Raw genomic sequence first — 22,654 nt, 5'->3', positions numbered from 1 at the left:
TCTGCTAGAAGGATGAGAGCTCTTGCAGCTTCCTGACAATGGAAATGTTTCATGATTTACATATTCAGTGAATTAAAACTAAGAGTAAGAAAAAGAATCTTGTCGCTGGGTGAAGTGTTCTTACCTGGTTAGAGTTAGAATCCCAAATGTGATGAGAGAAGCTGCAGCACAGCTTGTTTATTAGGAAATGAGGGGACGCTAAGTGAGCCTTCCTCTATCTTTGTGACGATAATTAATTCCACAGGTGAGATGCCCATGGTAACTGTCTTTCTTTCCAGGTTTTAATCAAGGTTCTTAAGTGGAAAACAAAACATGTACCTGTGTAACCCTGGAGCCCCCAGGGGAGTTCATCAGATCCTGGGCCATGCCTGGATCTTTACATGTGTCTGCATCATGCACCATCCCTGAAGTGACTCCAGCACTCTACAATACTTCACAAACGATGATGGGTTAAGACCTGTTACATTCATTTTTAAGGAAACAGTCTAATAGTTTAATGCAATAGATAGCTGGGAATAGTTAATGGGAATGAGCACAAGGGAAATATTATGTAAAATCAATGTCACATCAGGGACGCTGTGCTTCCAGTTTTGTTGTGCTCAAAGACAGAACACAGGCAGCTATGGGAAAGGGGGTTACATGTAGCAGTCATTTACTATCTGGAAGGTCGGTGGTCGGTGGTTCGATCCCTGAGCCCTAGTCTACATGTTGAAGTATCATTGATAATGAATCCCTAACTGTTCCTGATGGCTTATCTAATGAGTAGGTGGCACCATGTATGGTAACCCCAGGCACCAGTGTATGAATGTGTGCAAATGTCAACCTGCACACTTTTTCCAACCAACCAACTGACAGAGTGAGCTATAAAGCTGCTGGTCACAGCTAATCTTACTGTATAATGACGAAAACTCTGTCTGTGGCTGTGTCTGTGTGTCTGTTCCACGTTTTTCTCCTCACTGACTCGGCCAATCCATGTGAAATTGGCACAGTGGTAGAGGGTCGTGGGAGGATGGGAATGAAGCAATATTACATCAATTGGCCAAAGGGGGGCGCTATAGCAACCGATTGAAATTGCAAACTTTGAATGGGAGTATCTCATGCTCCATATATCATAGAGACATGAAACTTTGCACAGAGATGCCTCTCCTCACGAGGAACAAATTTGCCTCAAGAACCCCTAACTTGGTTATATAGATTTTCCACCATTTTGAATTTTTTGAAAAACACTTAAAATCGACCTCTTCCTAGGAAGTTTGACTGATCTGCATGAAACTCGGTGAACATAATCTAGGGACCAATATCTAAAGTTCCCTCTTGGCAAAAGTTGGAAAACTTACTAAAACTGAGGTTCTATAAGGCAATGAATATTGCAGAGGGCGTGGCTCATCACATAAAGGTGTATAACATCTCAAGGGTTTCACTGATCACCACGCAACTTTGTAGGCATATGACCACACATAATCTGAGGGGACCCCTCCATTATTGACCCCATCAAACAAAATGGGGGCGCTACAGAGCTAATTTCTTATCTAGGCCTAACCGCCATATCAATTTTTACTAAACTTGGTAGATATGTAGAACAGGACGCCTCAAGGTGACTGGAGAAATTGAACTCTAATTGTCAACTGGGTGGCACTATAACAACAGAAAAATGCTTAAAAATGGCTAAAATGCGACCGTTTGCTGTGGCTCCCCCCGTGGCCGAATGTTTGTTTTTTTTTCTAATTGTTGGTATGACTAAGTCATGGTATGGTATGCTGTACATAATCAGGGAAACTGTCAGTGTGTCATTCTGTCAGTCAGTCATTCTGTCTGTCCCACATTTTTCTACTCACTGACATGGTCAGTCTATGTGAAACTGCACAATGGCATTGAGGATTGGCATAGGTAGAAGGTGACAGAGCTACCAATGGGTATGGACTAGTAAAATAATATAATCAGGACAGGAATTTTTGAAACCTTACTGAGTCAAGTTACTAACATGTGGGAGGTGATTGCCAAGGAACTTTAGGACGGTAGCCTACATGTGAAGATTTTAAAGGACCAATAAGCAAAATTCATCATTTCTAGATTGAAGGAATTAAAAAATTGCTATGTGAAGAACTAGAGGTGTAATTTCATCTGGAGTTAGCTTCCGCTAGCTTCCCAGCTAACGTTAGCCCTGGCTCTCCGTTTGGATCCAACTGCAGCACCGAGCCCTGGTTTGTTATTCAGGTTAATGTGGGAAGAAGCAGCGGGTATATCGGGCAGCTGAGTGAAGTGGAGCCTGCGGAAGAAACACCGGGACCGTCTGGATGTAATAGTCCGTGGAGATGCTGCAGCTGCACACCCCCCACCCCACACAAGTGGGGTGGAGAGCAGAGGTAAAGGGAGGTGTGGCTCATGACACACTTTGTTTTGGTCTACAGGCAGTGCACAACAACAAACCTAGCGGTGAAACAATTTCGCTTTTTGCCCCTTTAAGTTAAAACAGTTTATGCGTCTCAAGATTCCTCAAATTTAATACAGAAGCTGTGGCATTTCCAGAAACAACTCATTTACTTCTCTCAACATCAGTCTGGTCGTAACTAGGGGTGCAGGATAGCCCTTGGTGCCTTGATGTTTTTAAAAATGTGGCATAAGTGACCCTCTGGATGCCCCTATGATGGATAAAACAGATTACCCAGGGCCCTAATGGGAGGGGGCCCTCAAAATGCCTGATTTTTTTTATTACTAAGTAGTACCTTAGCAAAAATAATATTTGTTGAATTAAACAGTTGAAAGGCTTAACTAGGTACAAACAAACATAGTGGAGGCTCTTTGAGGCCCCTCTCTCCTTTTAAAGGTGCAAAATGGTTTAATCCATCCAAGTATATTGGAGATTCATCTTTACACACAGCTAGAGCTGAGTGAGTGACTTATTCTGCTGGAGCACCAATGTACACTGTCATGTCTTTCCCCATAAAAGGGAAATCAGGGTTCAGGAAAAAAGAGAAGAAAGAAAGGAAGGGAGGAAAGGGAAAGAAAGAAAGACAGCAAACTGACATTCTAACAAAAAATCAAAAGGTGGCTGAGAGAGAAGTGGATCAAGAGAGGAGAGGTAGGGGGGCATTAAGACTGCTTACACATAAGGCTAGAATTTTTTGCTACGCCCCTGCCCACATGCTAGAAATCTTTTTGCATGCTGTTGCCCTTTTGTCTACAGGTGTGAAAGCACCCTAAATTTACTGATGAGTGTGTTTCTGATTTGTTAACATGTTTCTATCCCATGCAACATCTGCCTTCACTTCATATCAGCAAAGATAATCAAACTTGTAGTGACTTGCTTTGCTTGCCAGCAGGTCACTTTTCTTTCTCTCACCTTGCAACTCAAAATCTCCACGTTCTCATTGCAGGCTTTATTTTTAGCAACAGTAGCTTTTACCCTTCATCATTTTGTGTCCGATGGTCGCTCACACACATGATTGTCTCTCGTCTGTCACTGTGTCATAACTGACAGAGGAGAATAACACTCCATTCAGCCCTCCGCCCCCAAAGACAACACCTGAGGGAGGTCAGCTGTCAGGTGTGCCTGCAACTTTCTCTTCCACTTGCAACCACTGGCCACAGAGAAAATAAGTTTCCATTTATTAAAGGTGATGAAACAGTTTCCCCTCACAGCTGCTTATAGTAAATGTTGTGCAAGAAAGTGGCCGCTAAAAACCTTAACAAAAACTGACATCACATCAAACACTTGGAAGGTTTCAAATCATTTTAATTCAACATAATCCACCACATGCACACATATTTTAGAGCATTTAATTTAATTCCAGTGTGTATCATAAACATTAGCAAAAAACGTATAATTTAACAGAGAGATTTTTTTTTTCCGTTTAAATATATAATCACAGGTCAGTCTCTGGTTCAAACAAGAGACTATTACTGGACGTTTTCATTACATTTATCTCAGTTATACATGTCGACTATCTAACAGTATACAAAAAAACACACACTTCACTCCTCATAATAATTTCTTAGGGATAAATTGAAATATTCTGAGACAAAACTGAGAGGAGACACCTGTTTTCCATGAGGTTACCTTTGTCTTTCAGCAGGGCTTTTAAAAGGGGATAAAAAGCTCGCCTCCTATCTTCATGACAGATGATTCATCATTTTATGTCCCCTCGTGTTCCCTCAGGTCCTCTGCAGTATCTCCAAGGTCACTGTAAAGACAATAGGACATGATGCTTTCATTCTCTTTGTGCCTGAGCTTCGAAATGTCCTGCCATGAGACAGAAAATATATTTATAATGAATGCTACTGGAGTCAGGAGTGATGAGGACTGAATGTATGAAGGTTAACTACACCATTAAACTGTTTCCTTTCTGCACTCCTGTCTTTGCATTGTAAGACACACAATTTACAGACTTTATTTTTGATGCCACAAGTGTAGTAGATGTGATTATGCTCTCATCCAAAGTCGTCGCATATTGTTGCTTTGTCAGTGGCCTTTCATGCTCCATATTACGCACAAGGTATCCTTCTGCAACTGCTGTTGATGTTCCAGAACACCGTAACCAACACCAGGATGTCAACAAAAACACAAAATGTCAACAAATGCATGTGGTTGGGTTTAGAAAACAAACATCATGGTTTGGCAAACCATTCATATGATAAGCAAACACCAGGCTCCTGCGTGAAAGTCCAGGGATTGTTGGACCCATTCATCAGCACTCCACCCCAACGCCCTAAAGGGACTTTCCAGCAGCTTATATCGCATTAAACCTCATCAATCTCTAGTTGCTATAGTGGGTGTTGGAACACTTGGCTAACCCTCCCGTTGGGGTTACTTGTATAGTAGCATCTCTGCTCTTGTTCCAGTAGCCCATTTCTTTCCAGGTTGCACTGGTTCCCAAACACCTGACATGGACCTTGTATGTGAATGAGTGAATGTGACTCGTAGTGTAAAAAGCACTTTGAGTGGTCAGATGACTAGAAAGACGCTATGCAAATGGAGGTCCATTTACCATTTACCAACAGACAACACTTCTAACATTAGTGTTGCTATTCAGTTAGTGGGATACCTGCATGAAAAGTGTTTTTCTCACGTGCTAAATCTGGCCTCACAAAGGGCGTTAAATCTGCCAACAGTTCAGTTTGTCATGACAAACTGAACTGTTGGCAGATTTAATGCTGTATACACCTGCAGGTGTATACAGCATTTCTGACAGGTTTTATGACGGTGTCAGTCAGTCTGTCTGCTTTGCGTCACATTTTGCTGCAATAAAAATGATTTTAGATGAACAGACTGACAAGATTATCTTCTGAGGTAAAACTGATGTTGACGAAGTTGGGTGCATCCTCCACCTCACCATCACTGCCTAGTCTTCACAGATTCACCAGCCTCTACAGCCATCAGTGTCTGGACTCCATGCTGCTCAGATGCCCCTCAATTACAAATCTCCCTCTGTGCCAAAGTCTTCCTATCAGATCTTAATTGTCACATCATCTCTTAATCTGTGCACCTGTAATTTGTATTGAACAATTATCTTAACTATCCCACCTGTCTCTCCTGTTTGAATTGGGCTATTGGATGGATTGCCATGAAATTGGGTGCAGACATTCATGTTCCACTCAGGATAAAGTTTTATTGTCAAGTTTTACTGTCAAAATTAAAATTCCCATTTTTCTAAATTTTGCTAAAGACACTCCAGTCAGCCACAGCTGTTCTTTGTGTTGCTAATTAGCAAATGTCAGACATAAATGTGGGATGTTGAATGTGTGGATGAGCAAGAAGTGTGTGTGTGAGCCGGTGTTGAAGGCAGCAAAATATCAAACCAAAAACTGGAAATGTGGAGCCCAGGAGAGAGAGAGAGATGGAGACTATGTTTACAGGCACAAAATATTCAATTTTTTGCACAAAAAGACAATATTCCTACTGAACTGTTTAAATGACTCATGATAAAGTATATTCCATTAATACTCCTGTTTACATGCAACAGTGCACACTCTGATTAATGTGCACTAACATGTTGTTTATCACATCAAATATGGAAAAGTGGAACGGCTGGAGCTGCGTGTGCCATTTTGCTTCTTTGCGTCAAGGGTTTTTCAAAAGTTTTCCTTTGGCGGCAGACTTGTTGGGAACAAGTGTGCAAACACAGCCTCCGTCTTTCATTCCTTCATTCACCTTGAAAAGGTCAGGGTTGCGATATTTGTGCATATCCATAAACTGTTGATTTACAAGTCTTTAATAATGTTCAGAAGTAGGTATTTTCTCCCTCTGACCAGCAATCTGGGCTTTTCTGTTTGGCATGCATTTCTACCCCACAGTCTCGCAAACTATTGGCAAGTTGGTTTGTCATCAACATATCCATGCAGGCAGTTCTCAGTTCCCATGTTGGTATATTTTCCCACAAAAAGTAATGCATCTTAATTTGTACATATCTCACCTAATCATGAGCTAGTTATTCATGCATAACCCATATATAAATATATATATATACACACATATACATATATATATATACACACACATATACATATATATATATATAAAAGATATTTTTGGGGGCATTTTTAGCCTTTATTTGATTGGACAGACAAGTGTGAAAGGGGGAGAGAGAGAGAGGGAGTGACATGCAGCAACACTCCAACACAGGTTGGAGTCGAACCCAGGCCGCTGCGGCAACAGCCTTGTACATGGGGCGCCTGCTCTACCACTAACCCAGTGACGCCCCTAACCCACGTATTTTACATAGCTGTGATCGCATGACCAATGTATAACGGGATTAAACAAGGGAGTGGACCTGAGAGGTCTTCTGGGGTAGTGGGGTAGTGGATGGGTCACAAAACCATGGACTTTCCTCTGGAGACGTATGCTTGGAACTGAGTGAACTTTGAGTAATTTTAAGGTACATCCTTCGTCACCATGTTTCTTTTGCTAAATCTAACCACAGTAACTTTAATTGCCTTAAAGGGTTAGTGCACCCAAAAATGAAAATTCAGATATTTTCTACTCACCCATATGCCGAGGGAGGCTCAGGTGAAGTTTTAGAGTCCTCACATCACTTGCGGAGATCCAAGGGGAGAGGGGGTAGCAAGACAACTCCACCTAATGGAGGCTTACGGCGTCCCAGATTCAAACGTCCAACAACACATAACTGAAACCACAAAATATCTCCATACTGCTTGTCCGCGTTTCTGCACGCTTTATGTCTCTGCTTTCTAGGCACTGTTTTTGCTAAGGCGCTCTGTACTTCTGAAGTTGAAAAAACTTCAACTCAGAGCGGATGAGTGCCCCATGTCATCTCGGCTTTTTTCACATTGTCCAGTCGGATGATTTGAAGCTAGACCCAACGGTAGACAGCAGGTTGTCAACCGCCCCTTAGTCACCCTAAAATATCATTGAGGCAAAGCACCTGGACCAACTGATGGTACTCCCTGTGATTCAACATCTTTTTTAGGGTCTCATGTACCCACACAGATCTCCCTGTTTCTCTGTGCCCAACAAACTATCTGCTGACAGCCTCTCACCCTCAACTAGAGCTACAGCAAGTACCCTCTGCCTGTCCATTTTTATGAATTACTGTAAACCGTTCAATGAGGATATGTTAATCCATGACAATGCACAGAGCTGACCATTAACAGGCAAGAGGCTGTGTTGCAAACTGTGGTAAAACCCCCTATTGAGACACATTTTCCAAATGTGCTGTATGCTCCAAATAATGCTAATAAAACCCCAGTAATACCAACATATCCCACGTCTTAATCGGAAAATGCTTAATGCGGAAAAAGGCCTAACTCAGAATATCCAAACGGACTGTGCTGTTCACATGACCTGCACCAAATTCACTTGGTGGAGGCCAACAAGTGCCACCACATTAGGATAACACTCCTCAGGTAGACAGGTGAGACACTGCAAAAACTTTTGTCTTACTGACATGTGAGATCAAACCTGCTGATGTTTCACACTGACTCTGCACTCTCAGGTTTTCATCCTCTCCTCTGCTGTGCACCAGGCTGACTGGAGGCTCTGTTTGAGTGGATGTAGACCTCCACCTGTAGATGATCCCTGACATGACTCTGTCCCTGTTCCTTTCGTACCTTAAGTGGTGTTCACACTGTCACACAGCCTTAAGCAGCCATTACATAGAGAAAGAAATGTACCCAGGATGAAACAATCAAAGCAAAGCCTGTTTTCACAACTTTGTCTCTCTGGCCACATCCCCATCCCCATCTCCATCTCCATTTCTGTTACATATCAACTGAGCATAAATGCAGATGATGGAAATCCTCAAGAAAAGTCTGGTTGTTGTTGTATTGGAGCTGATCTAAACTGTGGGGTGAGCATAACTGCACCACTGGCCCAAAATGACCACATAAGACACCCATAAAACAATCAAATCCATGGGTATTATTAACAAAAATCATGCAAACAAGAAAATAAAATCCCAAGCTGAGAGGCAGCGGGACCAGCAGGCCTCACACCAGAAGCCACTAGCTGAATCCAAATGTCCACACTCTGGACTTGCAGGCTGAGCCCTCGCAAACTTCAGTTGTACATGGTGTGAAGTATTAATGTCATCACGTAAAGTAAGGTGGGAGAAAAAAAAGTGGATACATCAATATCAGTACTGGTTATCGGCCAAATAAGTTGTTATATATCAGCATATTGGATATCGGCAAAAAAAATTAAAAAAAATAATCCAATACTGTGTATCCCTAATCCAAATGGTCATTTGGAAGGTGCAGCATTCCTTTAAAACCTTTTTTTTGTCAAACTACTAATTCCACAATCAAGAATGAACCTTTGAGCTCAACAAGTCCTAATGAGTTTTGAACACATTTACAGTTACAAACACCTGAAAATAATTTGTCTGTGTTGTTTGCGTGTAGTCATATGTCATGGAATATGATTACAGCTACGTTATACTGCTTTATCAGTCGTTCATTAACTCTTCATTAACTGTGTGTTGAAATCAATGTTTTTACCAAGTAAGCTTGCACCTACAAAGAAGCTACCTTGGCATGTACCGATAAATACAGCGTAAAAGTCAAGAGACATAACGTAAAATGCTGCAGAAAATTTTTACAATATATAAATTTCTAGATTATTAGATAAATATAAGAAATATGTAAGATGCGCAAAAGTTTACAGTATGAACTATAAAGTACAAAAATATGTGCATGTGGGGAGAAAATAGAGATGCGTGCTTTAATGTAACCAGGGATACACAATAATATCGACACGTCTTTGGTATCAGCAGATAAAGGCTTTAACATGACACATTGGTACTGGCCTAGAATGAAAATTTCTGCTGATATGACAAGATGAGACTTTAACAACAAGACTTTAATTAGTCAGAATAGGTCAGATTTGCCCTTGTTGTGGCTGTTGTCAAGATTGCCAGAAATATAGATAAATTGGCATACTTTACATGTAACCTACATTGAACTGGGGTTTCTCATTTTGAAAAGTGAACGTGTACATTTGGAAAAGCATTGTATTTTATGTCTGCATCTGCCAGTGGGCCATCTCAAAAAGAGTAGGCATAATAATATGTTAATGCCACTATAGGATAGTTTTGGGGTTCTCTGCAATAAGGTGGAAAAATAGATGCATATATCAGTAGTGTCATCGGCAATCGCCCAAAATAAGTTGGAAAATATCAGCATATTGAATATTGGCAACAATATAATATCATGCATCCCTAAATGTAATGCATGATGCAGCACCTTTAAACACAGAGATACACATACTGTCCTTTATCTGCTTTCAAAGACATGATAGTGTGTTAGAAACCATTTATGAAGGGTTTAGTGGATATAAATGCTATGCTCTGCTTATCTAAAGTCAGTTTTAGATGTAAGCATGCTAGCAGTTTGGATAAGCAGGCAATACTATGACCATGGAAGCTGAGCAATGTACTGCTGTGGATGAGGGTATTTAGCAAAACATATTTTAGCCACAAAAAAAAGTCCCACCTTAAAAGTCAATATCAGTTTAAGTGGACGTTATGTTGCTTTACCTTGCCATCAGAAAGCTCTTTTCTTTGGCACTACATTATCTCAACCCCGGAACTTTCATATTCCTATGCATAAGTGCAACTGTATTATGTTGTATAGCATCCATGGTGTGGCAACAGCCTTATACTGTAGGTAAAGCCCAGTATACACTGTGCAATTTTGGGCTGTCCCAGATCAAAGATGACTAACGAGAAAGAAGCGTGGCGATATCTTTGGCCGTGGCTCTAAACGGTGGTCCTACATCACACAGTGAGAGAAGTTCAAGGATGGCCCTTGTCAAGGTCTTGTGATCAAAGACAGCCTGGAATGAAATTCTAAAAGTGTCAGAAATTTGGGATGACCATCTCACTGTGTGACTGCTGTTACGACCTACGTCTGTGAATGAGCCAAAAGAAATGCAGCATGAAATGACGCACTGGCACTACACCCAAACAAACAGATGGATGGCAGCTTGTCATGGAGGCAAAACGTGCTGAAAGAAATGTGGGGGAAAAAACCCTTGTGGAGTGGTGGCAGCAGAAGCCTTGCCTGTATGACGTGTCCTCCAGCTCTTACCATAAAAGAAGGACAAAGCATGGAAGGAAATAGAGAATGATAAAGTTACAGCTGCCTTGTGAGCAGCCTAGCAGTTAGTAAACACACACAGACACAACGCAGTGTATAGTGCCCAACTTTAGGTTATTTAATAATGTGACCCTCCATGTTGTGCTACACATTTGACAAAGCGGTAACCTTGTGCACTCATTTGATGTTGTACCCAAGTACAGTAGCTTGCACTAAACTCATAACATTGCTGAAATCTCACTGTCTGGGGGCTTAATGCTCGACTAATACTAGCTTTTCAGTAGGGACAAGTCCAAGGCGTCATCATGGCTGTAGCTCTCACCCTGTCAGGATCAGTGTAAATAGCCGCTGGAGGATTTCTCACCATCTGAACTTCTTAAATAAAGACGTGTGAAGAAGGCTTTTTTCTCCACAGCGTCATTGGTTTTTATTCTCTTAATGGAGGCTGAGCAACAGTTTTAGCATTGCTGTTATTATTGATTTGGTTGTTATTCTATTGGGATCTGCTGCTTTGTTTCATCTATTTTTATTCATTGTCAATTTTTATTTGGATCTTGCTTTCCTGATTGTGTTCACGTTTTTTTGTGACATTCTTTAAATGTGTGAAGAAACTGTGGTGGCAGAACTTACTGTGAATCCAATAAATAAACTGTCCTGTATATGTCTGCAAGAGGTCACTGTTGGGTCACCAGATTTGTTTGCTTTGCAGTACTAATCTAACTTTATTGTATGGAGTAATGAAAGTACATTTAAACCAGTCAATGAAATAGAGAAAGCAGCAGAGCTGGAGCTGCAGAGCTCACCGGATGTGTGCCTTCCCGTAGGAGTGAATGGAGGAGTCTCACACCCTGTCATCGTCTCCTCAGACACCAAGTGGTGCATGTTAGTGATGTGGAGGGTTCCACTTCTCATTTATTTTACCAACACCTGTCTGGGAAGTGGTAACACACAACCAAAAATGGTCTGTGATCTTCCATATCCACTCAAACAGCTGATCACTGTGGCACTGAAGCAACTTCCTCTCATCCTGTTTGACAATGTGCCAACATCTGTTCTCTTTTTCTCTAAAGGGTTGATGCTTTCTGATCTTACGAGTCAGTGAGTCAGTGGCCAGATCTTCTATGTTGAACTAGTTGTTTTTTAAACAATGTTTTTATTATGCTTTTAAACATATACACACAAACACAAAAGGCTCTGACAACACACAGTGGCCACAATACCTAAACATCTGGCTTGTTTCCATGATGTACAGAGCACATGATAAACTGACATAAACTCTCATGAATATTTTGAGAAAGCATAGATGAGAAGACATCATATCTAGGTTACACGTCAGAGGTGTGGACTCAAGTCACATGACTTGGACTTAAGTCAGCCTTGAGTCACAAATTTGACTTTAGACTTGACAAAATCAAAAAGACTTGCAACTGGGCTTGGACTCTAACACCAATGACTTGTGACTTCACTCAGACTTGAGCCTTTTGACTTGACAATTAAACGTCTTTTATTGGCTACACATTTCGACAAATAAACCTGTCTCAATTAGACGCCTGGTCTGGTTGCCAAGCAGTTCCTTTTTTTATAAGTTGTACGTTGTACGTTACGTTGTAAGTGTAAAGTTGTTTTATCAGGATAAAGTAGTGTTGTGTCGGCATGCTGGGTAAAATGAGCATTGTACCTCTAGATCAAATCTCTCTCTAGCTAGATCAAATAAATGATTCATAACTGATATATTATTCAAAGCCTATTTTTTATACAAGTAATATTAATACTGGTTTAAACAAACAGTTTTATGCGAAACAAATTAAGAGCCTGTCTTATATAGATGCCTGTCCCAGATATAGGCCTGTAAGTTCAGTGATTTAAGCAAAAAATAGCCTGGGCTATTAATTGAAGTTTTACAGTAATTAGCGGGCTATTTGTGGTACTTAATAGTGCTGTAAGCTATGAGTGCAATACTTTTTTAATGATAAGTCACACTTGTTTTAACAAACTTGTTTAAACAAATACTAATTCTAAGAAGCATTAATGATTTTTGTAAATGTATTATATCATTACTCCGTTGTTAAAATGGAGTGCATTATAACTTGTTTAGAACTAAGAACTCAAAGTTTAGGACTTGGGACTTGCAAAACAATGACTTGGTCCCACCTCTGCTATTTGCGCATAGTAATTATGCTCTATATGTATAAGAACAGGCTCAGTTCCATTACAGTTGACAGTGATGTAACAAATAAACATTTGTAATTTAAAAAAAACACAATGACCCCTTTGAGAGAAAAGAAGAAATTATACTATGTATGTATGTACGTGTGCATGTATGTATGTATGTGTATATATATATATATATATATATATATATATATATATACATATAATGTGTAACCCTATCTTTCAGACAGCAAGCCCCAGCAAGGTCTCTGCGACAGGGAAACAGGACTCAAACTGGTGGTTGAGACGGAGCAAACTTCCCTCATTTATTTGCCTTACGAGACACAAAACAAACTGTCTTCAGTTTCTAAGGCACATATTAACACGTGAATTAAATATCAAATACAGAATAAAATAAACTTCATCTGCCTCTGTTACAGTTACTGATTAGCCAGCTACAACACAACTAGCTCCACACAGTTAGTGCATTGGTATAAACACATTTCAATATAAAAATTACAGGAATTGTCCCATCTTTAACATATAACCACTCTTGGGACTGGCATGTTAATTAAATTACAACAGACAGTTATGTTAATGGCTTAAATAAAGTAGTTTCATTAGTACAGTGTTTGGGAATCCTCCTTACCTTACGAGACACAAAACAAACTGTGAACTACGGTGGCTGCGGAGGGTATACATATATACATATATATACATATATATATATACATACATATATATATACATATACATATATATATATATATATATATAATATATCTAATATGTGTGTGTGTATGTGAATATCTAATATTTGTATGTCTTTTATCAGCATATTTAAAGAGGAATAATAGTTAATTTTGACTTCTGTAACCTCCACAGTTTTTCCTCTGGGTTTGATCGGACATTAAGCCTGAGGCCGTCGAAAGAGTCTCACTGTGTGTTATTGATGGATCATCAACCTCTGGATCTCACAGGCCTTTCTGAATGTCAGCCTCTTCATATATATTAATGAATGGGCTGCTCTCCCTGTTACCAGTGTAGTGGCTGCGAGCTGTACAGCTAAATAACACCAGTGCATTAAAATTTACTTATGAGGATTTTTCTTCATCCACTGAGTGTCATCTGAACTGTGTCTTTGAAAAAGACTTGATTTTTACTGCCCTCTATTGGCAGATCAGTGGTATCAGAAAGAGTGCTGATCATATGGTGAGTTCTAATTTATTCAGTGAGCATCCTGCCTTTTAGAGACAGGATGTGTGTTTTAATGTTCGCCTACACTGTTTACACAGCACACAACAGGCTACTTCTCACATCCTGTTTCTAGAATATGTTCCACTTATAAAATGTCACTGATGTCCTCACTGACATGTTTGTTCCTCTCCACAACAAATATCAACTGTGGCAAACTGTATGTACAGTATATGCTTCAGAAAAATTTGAAGTGACAATTAAATTATACTAATTATAAATAAATATTGTTCTCAACGTCTTTATAAGATCAAGAATGAACTTTGAACCTTACATGTTTATTTTGTTATTGTTAGATTTTGTTGTTTGTTTGGCAGTGTGGTGGTGCAGTGGTTGGCATTGTTGCCTTACAGCAAGAGGGTTCCTGGTTTAAACCCAGGGTGGGGGGTGCTCCTCTGTGCAGAGTTTGCATGTTCTCCCTGTATCAGCGTAGGTTTTCTCTGGGTTCTCCGGCTTCGTCCCACAGTCCAAAGACACGCACGTCAGGCATGCAATCGGTGACTCTAAATTAGACGTAGGTATGATTGTGAGCATGAGTTGTTGTCCATCTCTGTGTCAGCCCTGTGATAGTGATTATCTTGAGTAATCAGGTCATGATTTCTGGCAAGAGACAATGCTGTTGAAGTTTGCAAATGTATTGTTTGCTTAATTTTTTTTTGAATTTATTTAGCACTTTGAACCCCACAAGCCGAATGTCATCAAGTTCCATTATATTGGAGAGAACGCAGACATCTCTATTACACTAAACTAAAAGTTTCAAGTGCAAGCTGCTTTAAAAAAAAATCACACTGAGTGAGTGAATTGTCCGCTGTGATTGCTGGTGTTTTGTCAAAGCCTGTTCCCCCATCAAATAGTGCTTCCCTCCTGTTAGTGCGTAACACCTTCTCGTGGTTTAGGTTAGAGATAGGGTTTGGTTCAGGTTTAGGTAGGGAGAAACACATATCAATGGGTAAACAGTCTCCAACCCAACACCACGGGTCTCTCTCCTAGCTAACCCAACAGGTCTATGCTGTTAGAATAGGGACACAACAAAAATGGGAAGGAAAACAAAATTTTTAGCTAGATGCCAAGCTTTGATTTAACAATTTCCTGAACATTTTCAGGTGACAGTGTGTGACCTACCTCAACTCAGCTACCTGACATCAAAGCTAGCTATCAAATACATGTAATGGAGTAAGACGTACAAAATACTTAAAGGGTTAGTTCAGGATTTCTGAAGTCAGGTCATATGAGGTAGCAGGCAGGAGTCCCACCTGGGAAGCTCAGCATTACATTGCTGTAGACCTGGGTTGATGTTAACATGTATTTTAGCCACCTCTTAAGAGGCCCACCTAAAAAAAATCAATACCAGTCTAAGTAAACGTTATATTGGGGATTTTTTGCACTGCTTTACCTTGCTATCAGACAGCCCTTTTATTTGGCACTACATTTTCTAAACCATAAAACTTCCATATTACTGTGCCTCATTTGCCGTGCACGGTATAACTCTACAGCTCTGCAGCTGTTTGGGCCAGACTGTCAGTGGTTTATAGAAGAGACGACAGAAATTAGTCAAAATGGGTCAATATGATAGCGACAACAACTCTCCAAAGATTATTTGGATTAATTTCATTGATATTTTTGTCAGATATGGAATGATGACTGCTGGGTAATATGTATGTTGATGCTGTCCGAAGTCAAGTCAGTGTTAGTTTAAAGACAATACATGCACGATAGCGTGCACTAGGGCCCGTCCAAACTTCAAACTTCAAGGCGGTTAAAGACACGGCATTCTCATGGCCCCTAACCCTTTAAATACAAGTAGCCTACTGTACCTCAGGGTTTTACATATATGCTTAGTTACATTCCACAAATGATATTTATTCCCAGTGTGTTACATGAGCCAGGGATCTTCAGTCTTCCCCCACTACATATATTGTATAAAACTGTGAGCAAACTCATTCACCTCGACAGTATGGATAGGTGCTGCACAGTGATTCATGTGTAAAAGTTTGCCCATCATTAATGTGTACTGTAATAATGTGTTGTTTTAATGAATGGGACAAACTATCTTTGCTATGCTATGTGTATTTTCAGAAGAAAAAAAAACTTACATTAAAACTTAAATGATCAAACACGAATTTGGTGGCCTTTCTGCAGTAACTCTGAGGACCCCATAGGGGTTGCGGACCCCCTGTTGAAGACCCAGGACATAAGTGATATGTGCAGATTATTATTATATGTTATTAAAGTCATGTCTCTCTTGTCATGATGTATTTATTCAAAGTGTCATGTGTTTATGGAAAAACTCTATTCTCACTCTGTTGAAAGCCAACACACTGCTCTTTGTTTGATAAAATCTAATGAAACATAATGTCTTACTATGAAGCACATGTTATCATTAAAACCTCTCTGTACAGAATGATTGTGTCACAGCGTAGAATCCAGAGCTGCGGTAGCTGCCTGGGATCAGTTTTCTACAATGAAATCTTTTTAGTCTGTAAGCAAACTCAAACTGAGCAACGAGCCAGCTACTATCCAGCATCTGAAAGAGAGTGCTTTTGAATTGATTTCTCATTTGACAGCTTTTCTATGATTAATTACTCTTTTGAGCGCATGGTGTGTGTGTATGCATTTGTGTGTGTGCTCTTTGTGTGCATGTCTGATGATCTGAGAGTGAGAGAAATATTAACAGGCTGATTATTGACACGCAGCAGTGAATATAAAGTATGGTTTGATGTATGAGTAATGTTATCACTGTATTAATTTTAAGGGCTAAGAGACACAGCTTCTAGTTGTGTGTGACAAAGTCAAAATCACAAGTAAACGGAAGCTCTCACTCCATGATTTGGGTCAAAAATGAGAGCTGTTGTGGCCCCGCTCCTGAGTCCTGGCTGCGGTCCTTGTGCCCATGAAAAAGGGCCTTTACAGAGCGCCTTCCTTTGAAAAGCAGGGGGTGGAGGGGGGTGGAGGTGGGGCTTGAACATACATAAGAGGCTAAGATAGTCCGCCAGTCCAATTTGGCACAACATCACCAGACAATTTTCTGTTCGTCTAACCTATACGAGGAGGCTGATTGGATCTCTCCGTTCATTTAAATCCCTCTTTATCCACTTCTGAGGCTTGTTAAACAATAATCCCCTCGGATCGTCCTTCTTTTGAAAGAGAAAGACTGTTAGTGATGAGCACAGTCAGGTTACTCAGAACTTTATCCTGGATGTCGGATGAGGACAACGTGACTGGGGTCCAATCCCGGGGCTTGGTCCTGCAGCCTGCCTGGGACTACCTCCACCAGAACCACCACGACCTCCTGAGGAGCCCTCTGTTCCCCGTGATCCTCTCCGTCACCACCTACTTCCTCCTGGTTGGTATATACACTGTGCTCGACCTGATGGCTCCCACCTGGCCCTGCATTAACCGCTACAGGCTCCATCCTGACAGACCCGTCACCTGGCCCAACATCTGGACCACCCTGGGCGTCACCATCTACAACCATCTCCTCTACATCTTTCCGGCTACAGTTGCCCAGTGGTTGTGGAGGCCACCCACCCCGCTGCCCTGCGAGGCACCCACACTCTGTAGCTTCTTCCTGGGCATCCTGGGCTGCATGGTGGTCTTTGACTTCCAGTATTACCTGTGGCACCTGCTGCACCACCGGGTACCGTGGTTGTACCGCACGTTCCACGCCGTGCACCACCAGTACAACCAGCCTTTCAGCCTCGTCACCCAGTACCTGTCCGGCTGGGAGTTATTCAGCGTGGGATTTTGGGCTACAATAGACCCCATCCTGCTCCAGTGCCACTGCCTCACAACATGGGGCTTCATGGTATTCAACGTATACACTTCCACTGAAGACCACTGTGGCTACGACTTCCCGTGGTCCATTCATAACCTGGTGCCCTTTGGCCTCTGGGGTGGCGCACCAAAGCATGATGCTCACCACCAGCGGCCCAACACTAACTTCGCCCCATTCTTCTCTCACTGGGACTGGCTGGGGGGCACCCACTCTGTGCCAGCTCCCTCGGGCCACGCTGCTGCGGGAGAGCCAGACGAGGTGCAGGGGAAAAAAGACTAAAGAGCTGGAATGAATCTCTCATTGACTCTGTCGCTCTCTTACTCAATCTGCCTCTTTTGTACCTGCTCTCACTCCAGCACTTGTTTTTTCAGACCAGTTTCTCTCTTTCCCGTCTGTCTGTCTGTCTGTCTGCCTTTCCTGTCTTTTTGATACTATTATATTGATTCACCCTATTTTGATGTCTGCTCTCTAACAGAACATGGATATTAGGAGCTGATAATCAGTCTAACATTTGACTATCTGGTAAGTTGTTGAGAAGAGCTATCTTTAATGTCTGTTTGTACAATGATAGTATAGATTATCCTGTACTGTTGTGTATTTATCTCTTATTCATAGAGATTTCCCATTAATGTGTTGGTGTAATGTCTCTGTGGCATTCTCAGGTCAGCTTCCACACGTTTCTGAGCTTTTATTGAGCATTTGCAGATGGTAGGTGGTGTGATCTGTCGGAGGGATTACACACACGTTAGCACGTACATTGTCCCTCTCTCCCTCCTCAGCACTGACCCTCTCACTCACACGCATGAATAGCAGGCTTTTAGCTGCACCCCAGTATGATGCGTGGGCGCAATACTAATCTATCGTCCTCTCTTTGAGACCAAATGCTTTCACTGGAAGGTTCTTATTAAAACTCCCCCCCCCCAAAAAAATACAATACCTTTGTGATGTGACTGTGAAAATAAAATTATTTAAATTATGTCAGGTGTTATTCTTTGAAAATATGTTACTATGTCAAACCAATAGGGATTACTGTGAGAATCATCACATTTTTGCATTTATTTCACATTTCAGAATAAATCAAAATGTAAATTTGTGTGGCTTTTCTGAGTCAAAAATGATGTGATAATCAAATAAATTTCAAATGACACACTGACTACTTCTCCTTGGTGGAAAAGTGTGTTTGTTTTACTTAAAGGTGGTTTTATGATATATCGCAGTTTAACTAACATACCAGCAGAGGTCTCTTTTCCTCTCAACACACATCAGATCAGCAAGGCAACAAATTTCACATATCAAGCAGCTTCTGCAGTACATATTTTGACTGACTCATCTCAAGCACAAGAGATGCACACTTTTTCCTTTATGCAAGCTCTTATCTAATGATAACACATAGGAAATGTAGTGAGGCATAGTATGGCTGTGGTGACCTAGTCCCACTCTGTCTGACTCTTCTTTCTGTTCACCTAGAGACAACACTGACAGTCAGAACTGGTTTTGCGTGTTTGTGCTTCACACACAGGCTGACAGTTGCAACAGGCTGTCTTTGTCTTAGAAACACCTGTCTGTCTGTCTGTCTGTCTGTCTGTGTGTCTGTGTGTCTTTGTTACAATTATTCTAGGACTGGGATCCTAAATCTGAATTAAAAAACAGACTTTATGCCCACGTCTGGTAGTAGCATGAATCTCTAATGTGTGTGCATTCTCATTATAAGCTATTTTCTAACTCTCAAATTCATAGAAATAACTTAGGAAGTTAAATTATTTCCTGACTAATTCCTTAAAGGGCTATTTGAGTATTTTTCACTTGGCCCTATTTTCCCATGTTTTTGTGTCTTTGTGGAGTCAACAATTTTTGAAACTGGTCCAACATCACTTTAAGTGGGTGCACAATGATAGTGCGCAATTGCACAGTAATGTTACATTACAGCCTGTTTCGCCACTGCTGGCTGCAGCAGTTTCACTCAGTACTAGGGGTGGGGGTGGGGGGGGCGATACAGCATAGTACTGCAATATTTTTGTGTGGCAATATCATATTGTCACCTAGTGCTAAATATTGATTTTTTTTTAATCAGATAAATTATTAATATTACAAATATAAATCAAACTTTTCATAGCTTACTAGAATAATATAATCAGCCGTTTTTTTTTCATTTAACTAGATACATTTTACTGCAATAAAAATGACTGAAGTGAAATGAACAGACTATTTTGTTTTATCGGTTAAAACTGTTGTTGTTGACAAAGTTTTCCTTTGGGGACATAATTTGCACCTGAAAAAGGGTAATCAATTGCAGTATATCTCAATGTATTTTATTGCAATACTCAGCATATCACAACACATTAAAAATCACGATAATATTGCATAGTGACTTATGCATCATGATAATATCGTATTGTGGGGCCTCTGGTGAGCCCCACCCCTACTCAATACTGGACCAATTTCAATAACAAATGTTCCCATTAGTCACTTCAAGACAAGACAACTTTTTTAATCCCTTGAAGGGCAATTCTATTTGACAGCTCGCGCCACAACACGTAGAAACACAGAAAGAAAGTTGACAGCTGTGTGCAAAATCTGTTAGCCCCAATAATGAATTAAAAAAACACCAATAAATATATTCATTAAAAATAGTCTAATTAAGCACTGGATGATAACATACATAAAAAGGTACAAAGCACCCAAACCATACAAATTCATAAGGATACATTTAACAGTCGGACAGCAGAGGGGATAAAAGACCTAGGAATAGCGATTACCCTTACAAGCAGGTTGGGCATAACGTCACCGTGAAGGCAATAGTGAAAATTCACTTGCTAAAACAAGCCCTTAGACTCAAGTACATGGGAAAATAGGGACCAGGTTGAAAAAAAAACAAAGTTACCCTTTACTACTGTGGTGAGATTTGAACTGTGATTTGTTATGCATTCAGCAACCTATAAACAGAAGCAAACAAATGCTTATTCTTTTATAAAAATCTAAAAATGTTCCTGCTCATATTCTACCATGTGCCAGTCATGTGGTTACAGACCTCTTGCAACTTACAAGAACCTTAAAGCACACCGGACATGTTGCATCATGGAAATACTGTATGCAACACAAACCACCACACATATGTGTGTGCAACTGCAGAACTAACTACGCTGGTACTTTGTCCTTTTTTTTTTTTTAACCATAATAACAGTCGTGAAAAAATATCCCTGAATTCCAAAACATAGGTGAATTTTATTGAAGTTAAATAAAATCACCAGGTCTTAAAGCAATATTTAATGGAATAGATCCACATTTTAGGCAATTTTATTTCTTGAAAAAATCTTCTTTCTTGCTGTGAGTTTGATTAGATGATGTTTCATCACTGTAAAATATATCAGCAGCAAGTTAGCTTAGCTTAGCATAAAGAATGAAAACGAGGGAAACAGCTGGCCTGGCTCTGTTGCAAGTAACAACAAACGTGAAAAGGGCTATATGTGTTGCATTGAGCTCTTTGGAGTGCAGCTACTGTAAATGTGTCTGTGCACGAAAACAAGTCATAGCTCATCATATGGAGAACTTTCCATTCTTGCCATACCAACGCTGTCTCTCATGGCTGTCATTGCAGAGCTGCAAAAAGGTTCAAAGTTTGTTATGATGAGAAAAACGTAGCATGTTAGCATATCTTAAAAAAAAAAATAATGCATGTACATGTTTACTCTTAACTTTACCCTGAAGTCTTTAAGCCTTTCATTCCTGCATAACCATTCATGGTCATGCACTCTGAGACAGGAAATGCCACTCCCTGCAGAATTCATAATGCATCCAAATCTTTCAGCTACACCAACTTGTATAAATTACAACCAGTGTTGACTTCTGAGAAAATAATTTAAGGGGTCTTAACTTTTTCCTTTCTCTGTTTTATTAAACTATCAGATACATAATCCATTTTAAATCTACAGAATTCTTCCCCTGGTGATATTTTATTATCAGTTTTCCATTGCAGCCGCTGAGTCCTTTGGTTAGAAAATATTTCTGTTTGCCTTGGTCACACGGTGGAACTATGTAAATATAACAAAGACAGGGAGTGGCTCTGTCCCCAACATGTGAAAAGAAGGTATTCCACTCAGAGTGCTGACAAAGGGTAAGACGACACTCACACAACAATCATTTACCTCTTAAAACGGCCCCGAGCGCAGCCTCAACCAACCAGTCATTAAACAGGAAGCTATCACCATTCACAGTCTACGTGTGTACCTGGGGGAGGGGGAGGACTCCTTTGGCAGGGCTATTGCAAGAAACACCTCAGTTCACATACTTCTTATCTAGAGATAAGGACCTGGAGCATTCACTCTGGTTCACAATACCCCTTTGTCGACAGCCTATTGTCTTTGTGTGTCTGAAAATAAAATGTGTGACTGAAACACATTTTGAATGAGCTTCAAGTTAGAAAGGAGACCAAAATTGACTATCAAGAGGTAAATGTATTGTTTGTATCAATAAATAAAAATAACTGGGGCAGCAAGCTGTGTGGCTTTCTGTGCTTCAGGTGAAACATGGCCCGACACACAAAAACCAGTGGGAGGACGACCTGTTTTTGCTATCCTCACGACATGCCTCATCACGCTCTTACACATTCTATAACCCCCTCCACTCTGACCCTCTCATCTCTGGCCGTTTCTTTACGAGTCAGTATATTTAATAACTAACTTTAACTAAACATTTCAGTACTTGTTTTACAAAAGCTTGTACATTTTCTTTCATTTTTCTGACACTAAAAAAACAACTCAACACATTCCATGAATTCCTAACATTTTCACGTAGCAGAGACAGCGATCCATGACAATGAGTCTACATCCCTCTTCAGCTGCATGAGGAAAATTCAGCCGATGACTCACTCCACACAGGCATTCAAATCAGTTACGCAATATTAAAAGGAGTTTCACAGAAACTGCA

At 40.5% G+C, this 22,654-nt stretch overlaps 1 protein-coding gene across 1 annotated transcript; it reads left to right on the top strand.

Moving 5' to 3' along the window:
• The first annotated feature begins 17,016 nt into the window (after positions 1–17,016).
• On the top strand, positions 17,017–18,117 carry ch25hl2 (cholesterol 25-hydroxylase like 2). The gene has a single exon (XM_049603952.1). The coding sequence runs from the start codon at positions 17,117–17,119 to the stop codon at positions 18,008–18,010; it is 894 nt and encodes a 297-aa protein (XP_049459909.1). The 5' UTR covers positions 17,017–17,116; the 3' UTR covers positions 18,011–18,117.
• Positions 18,118–22,654: the final 4,537 nt, after the last annotated feature.

This window comes from Epinephelus fuscoguttatus, linkage group LG18 (assembly GCF_011397635.1).
Source record: "Epinephelus fuscoguttatus linkage group LG18, E.fuscoguttatus.final_Chr_v1".
Classification (NCBI taxonomy): domain Eukaryota; kingdom Metazoa; phylum Chordata; class Actinopteri; order Perciformes; family Serranidae; genus Epinephelus; species Epinephelus fuscoguttatus.
This window is presented reverse-complemented; position numbering and strand designations above follow the sequence as displayed.

Coding starts and splice junctions, on each gene's coding strand:
- ch25hl2 (XM_049603952.1), top strand. CDS start 17,117: ATGAGCACAGTCAGGTTACTCAGAACTTTATCCTGGATGTCGGATGAG.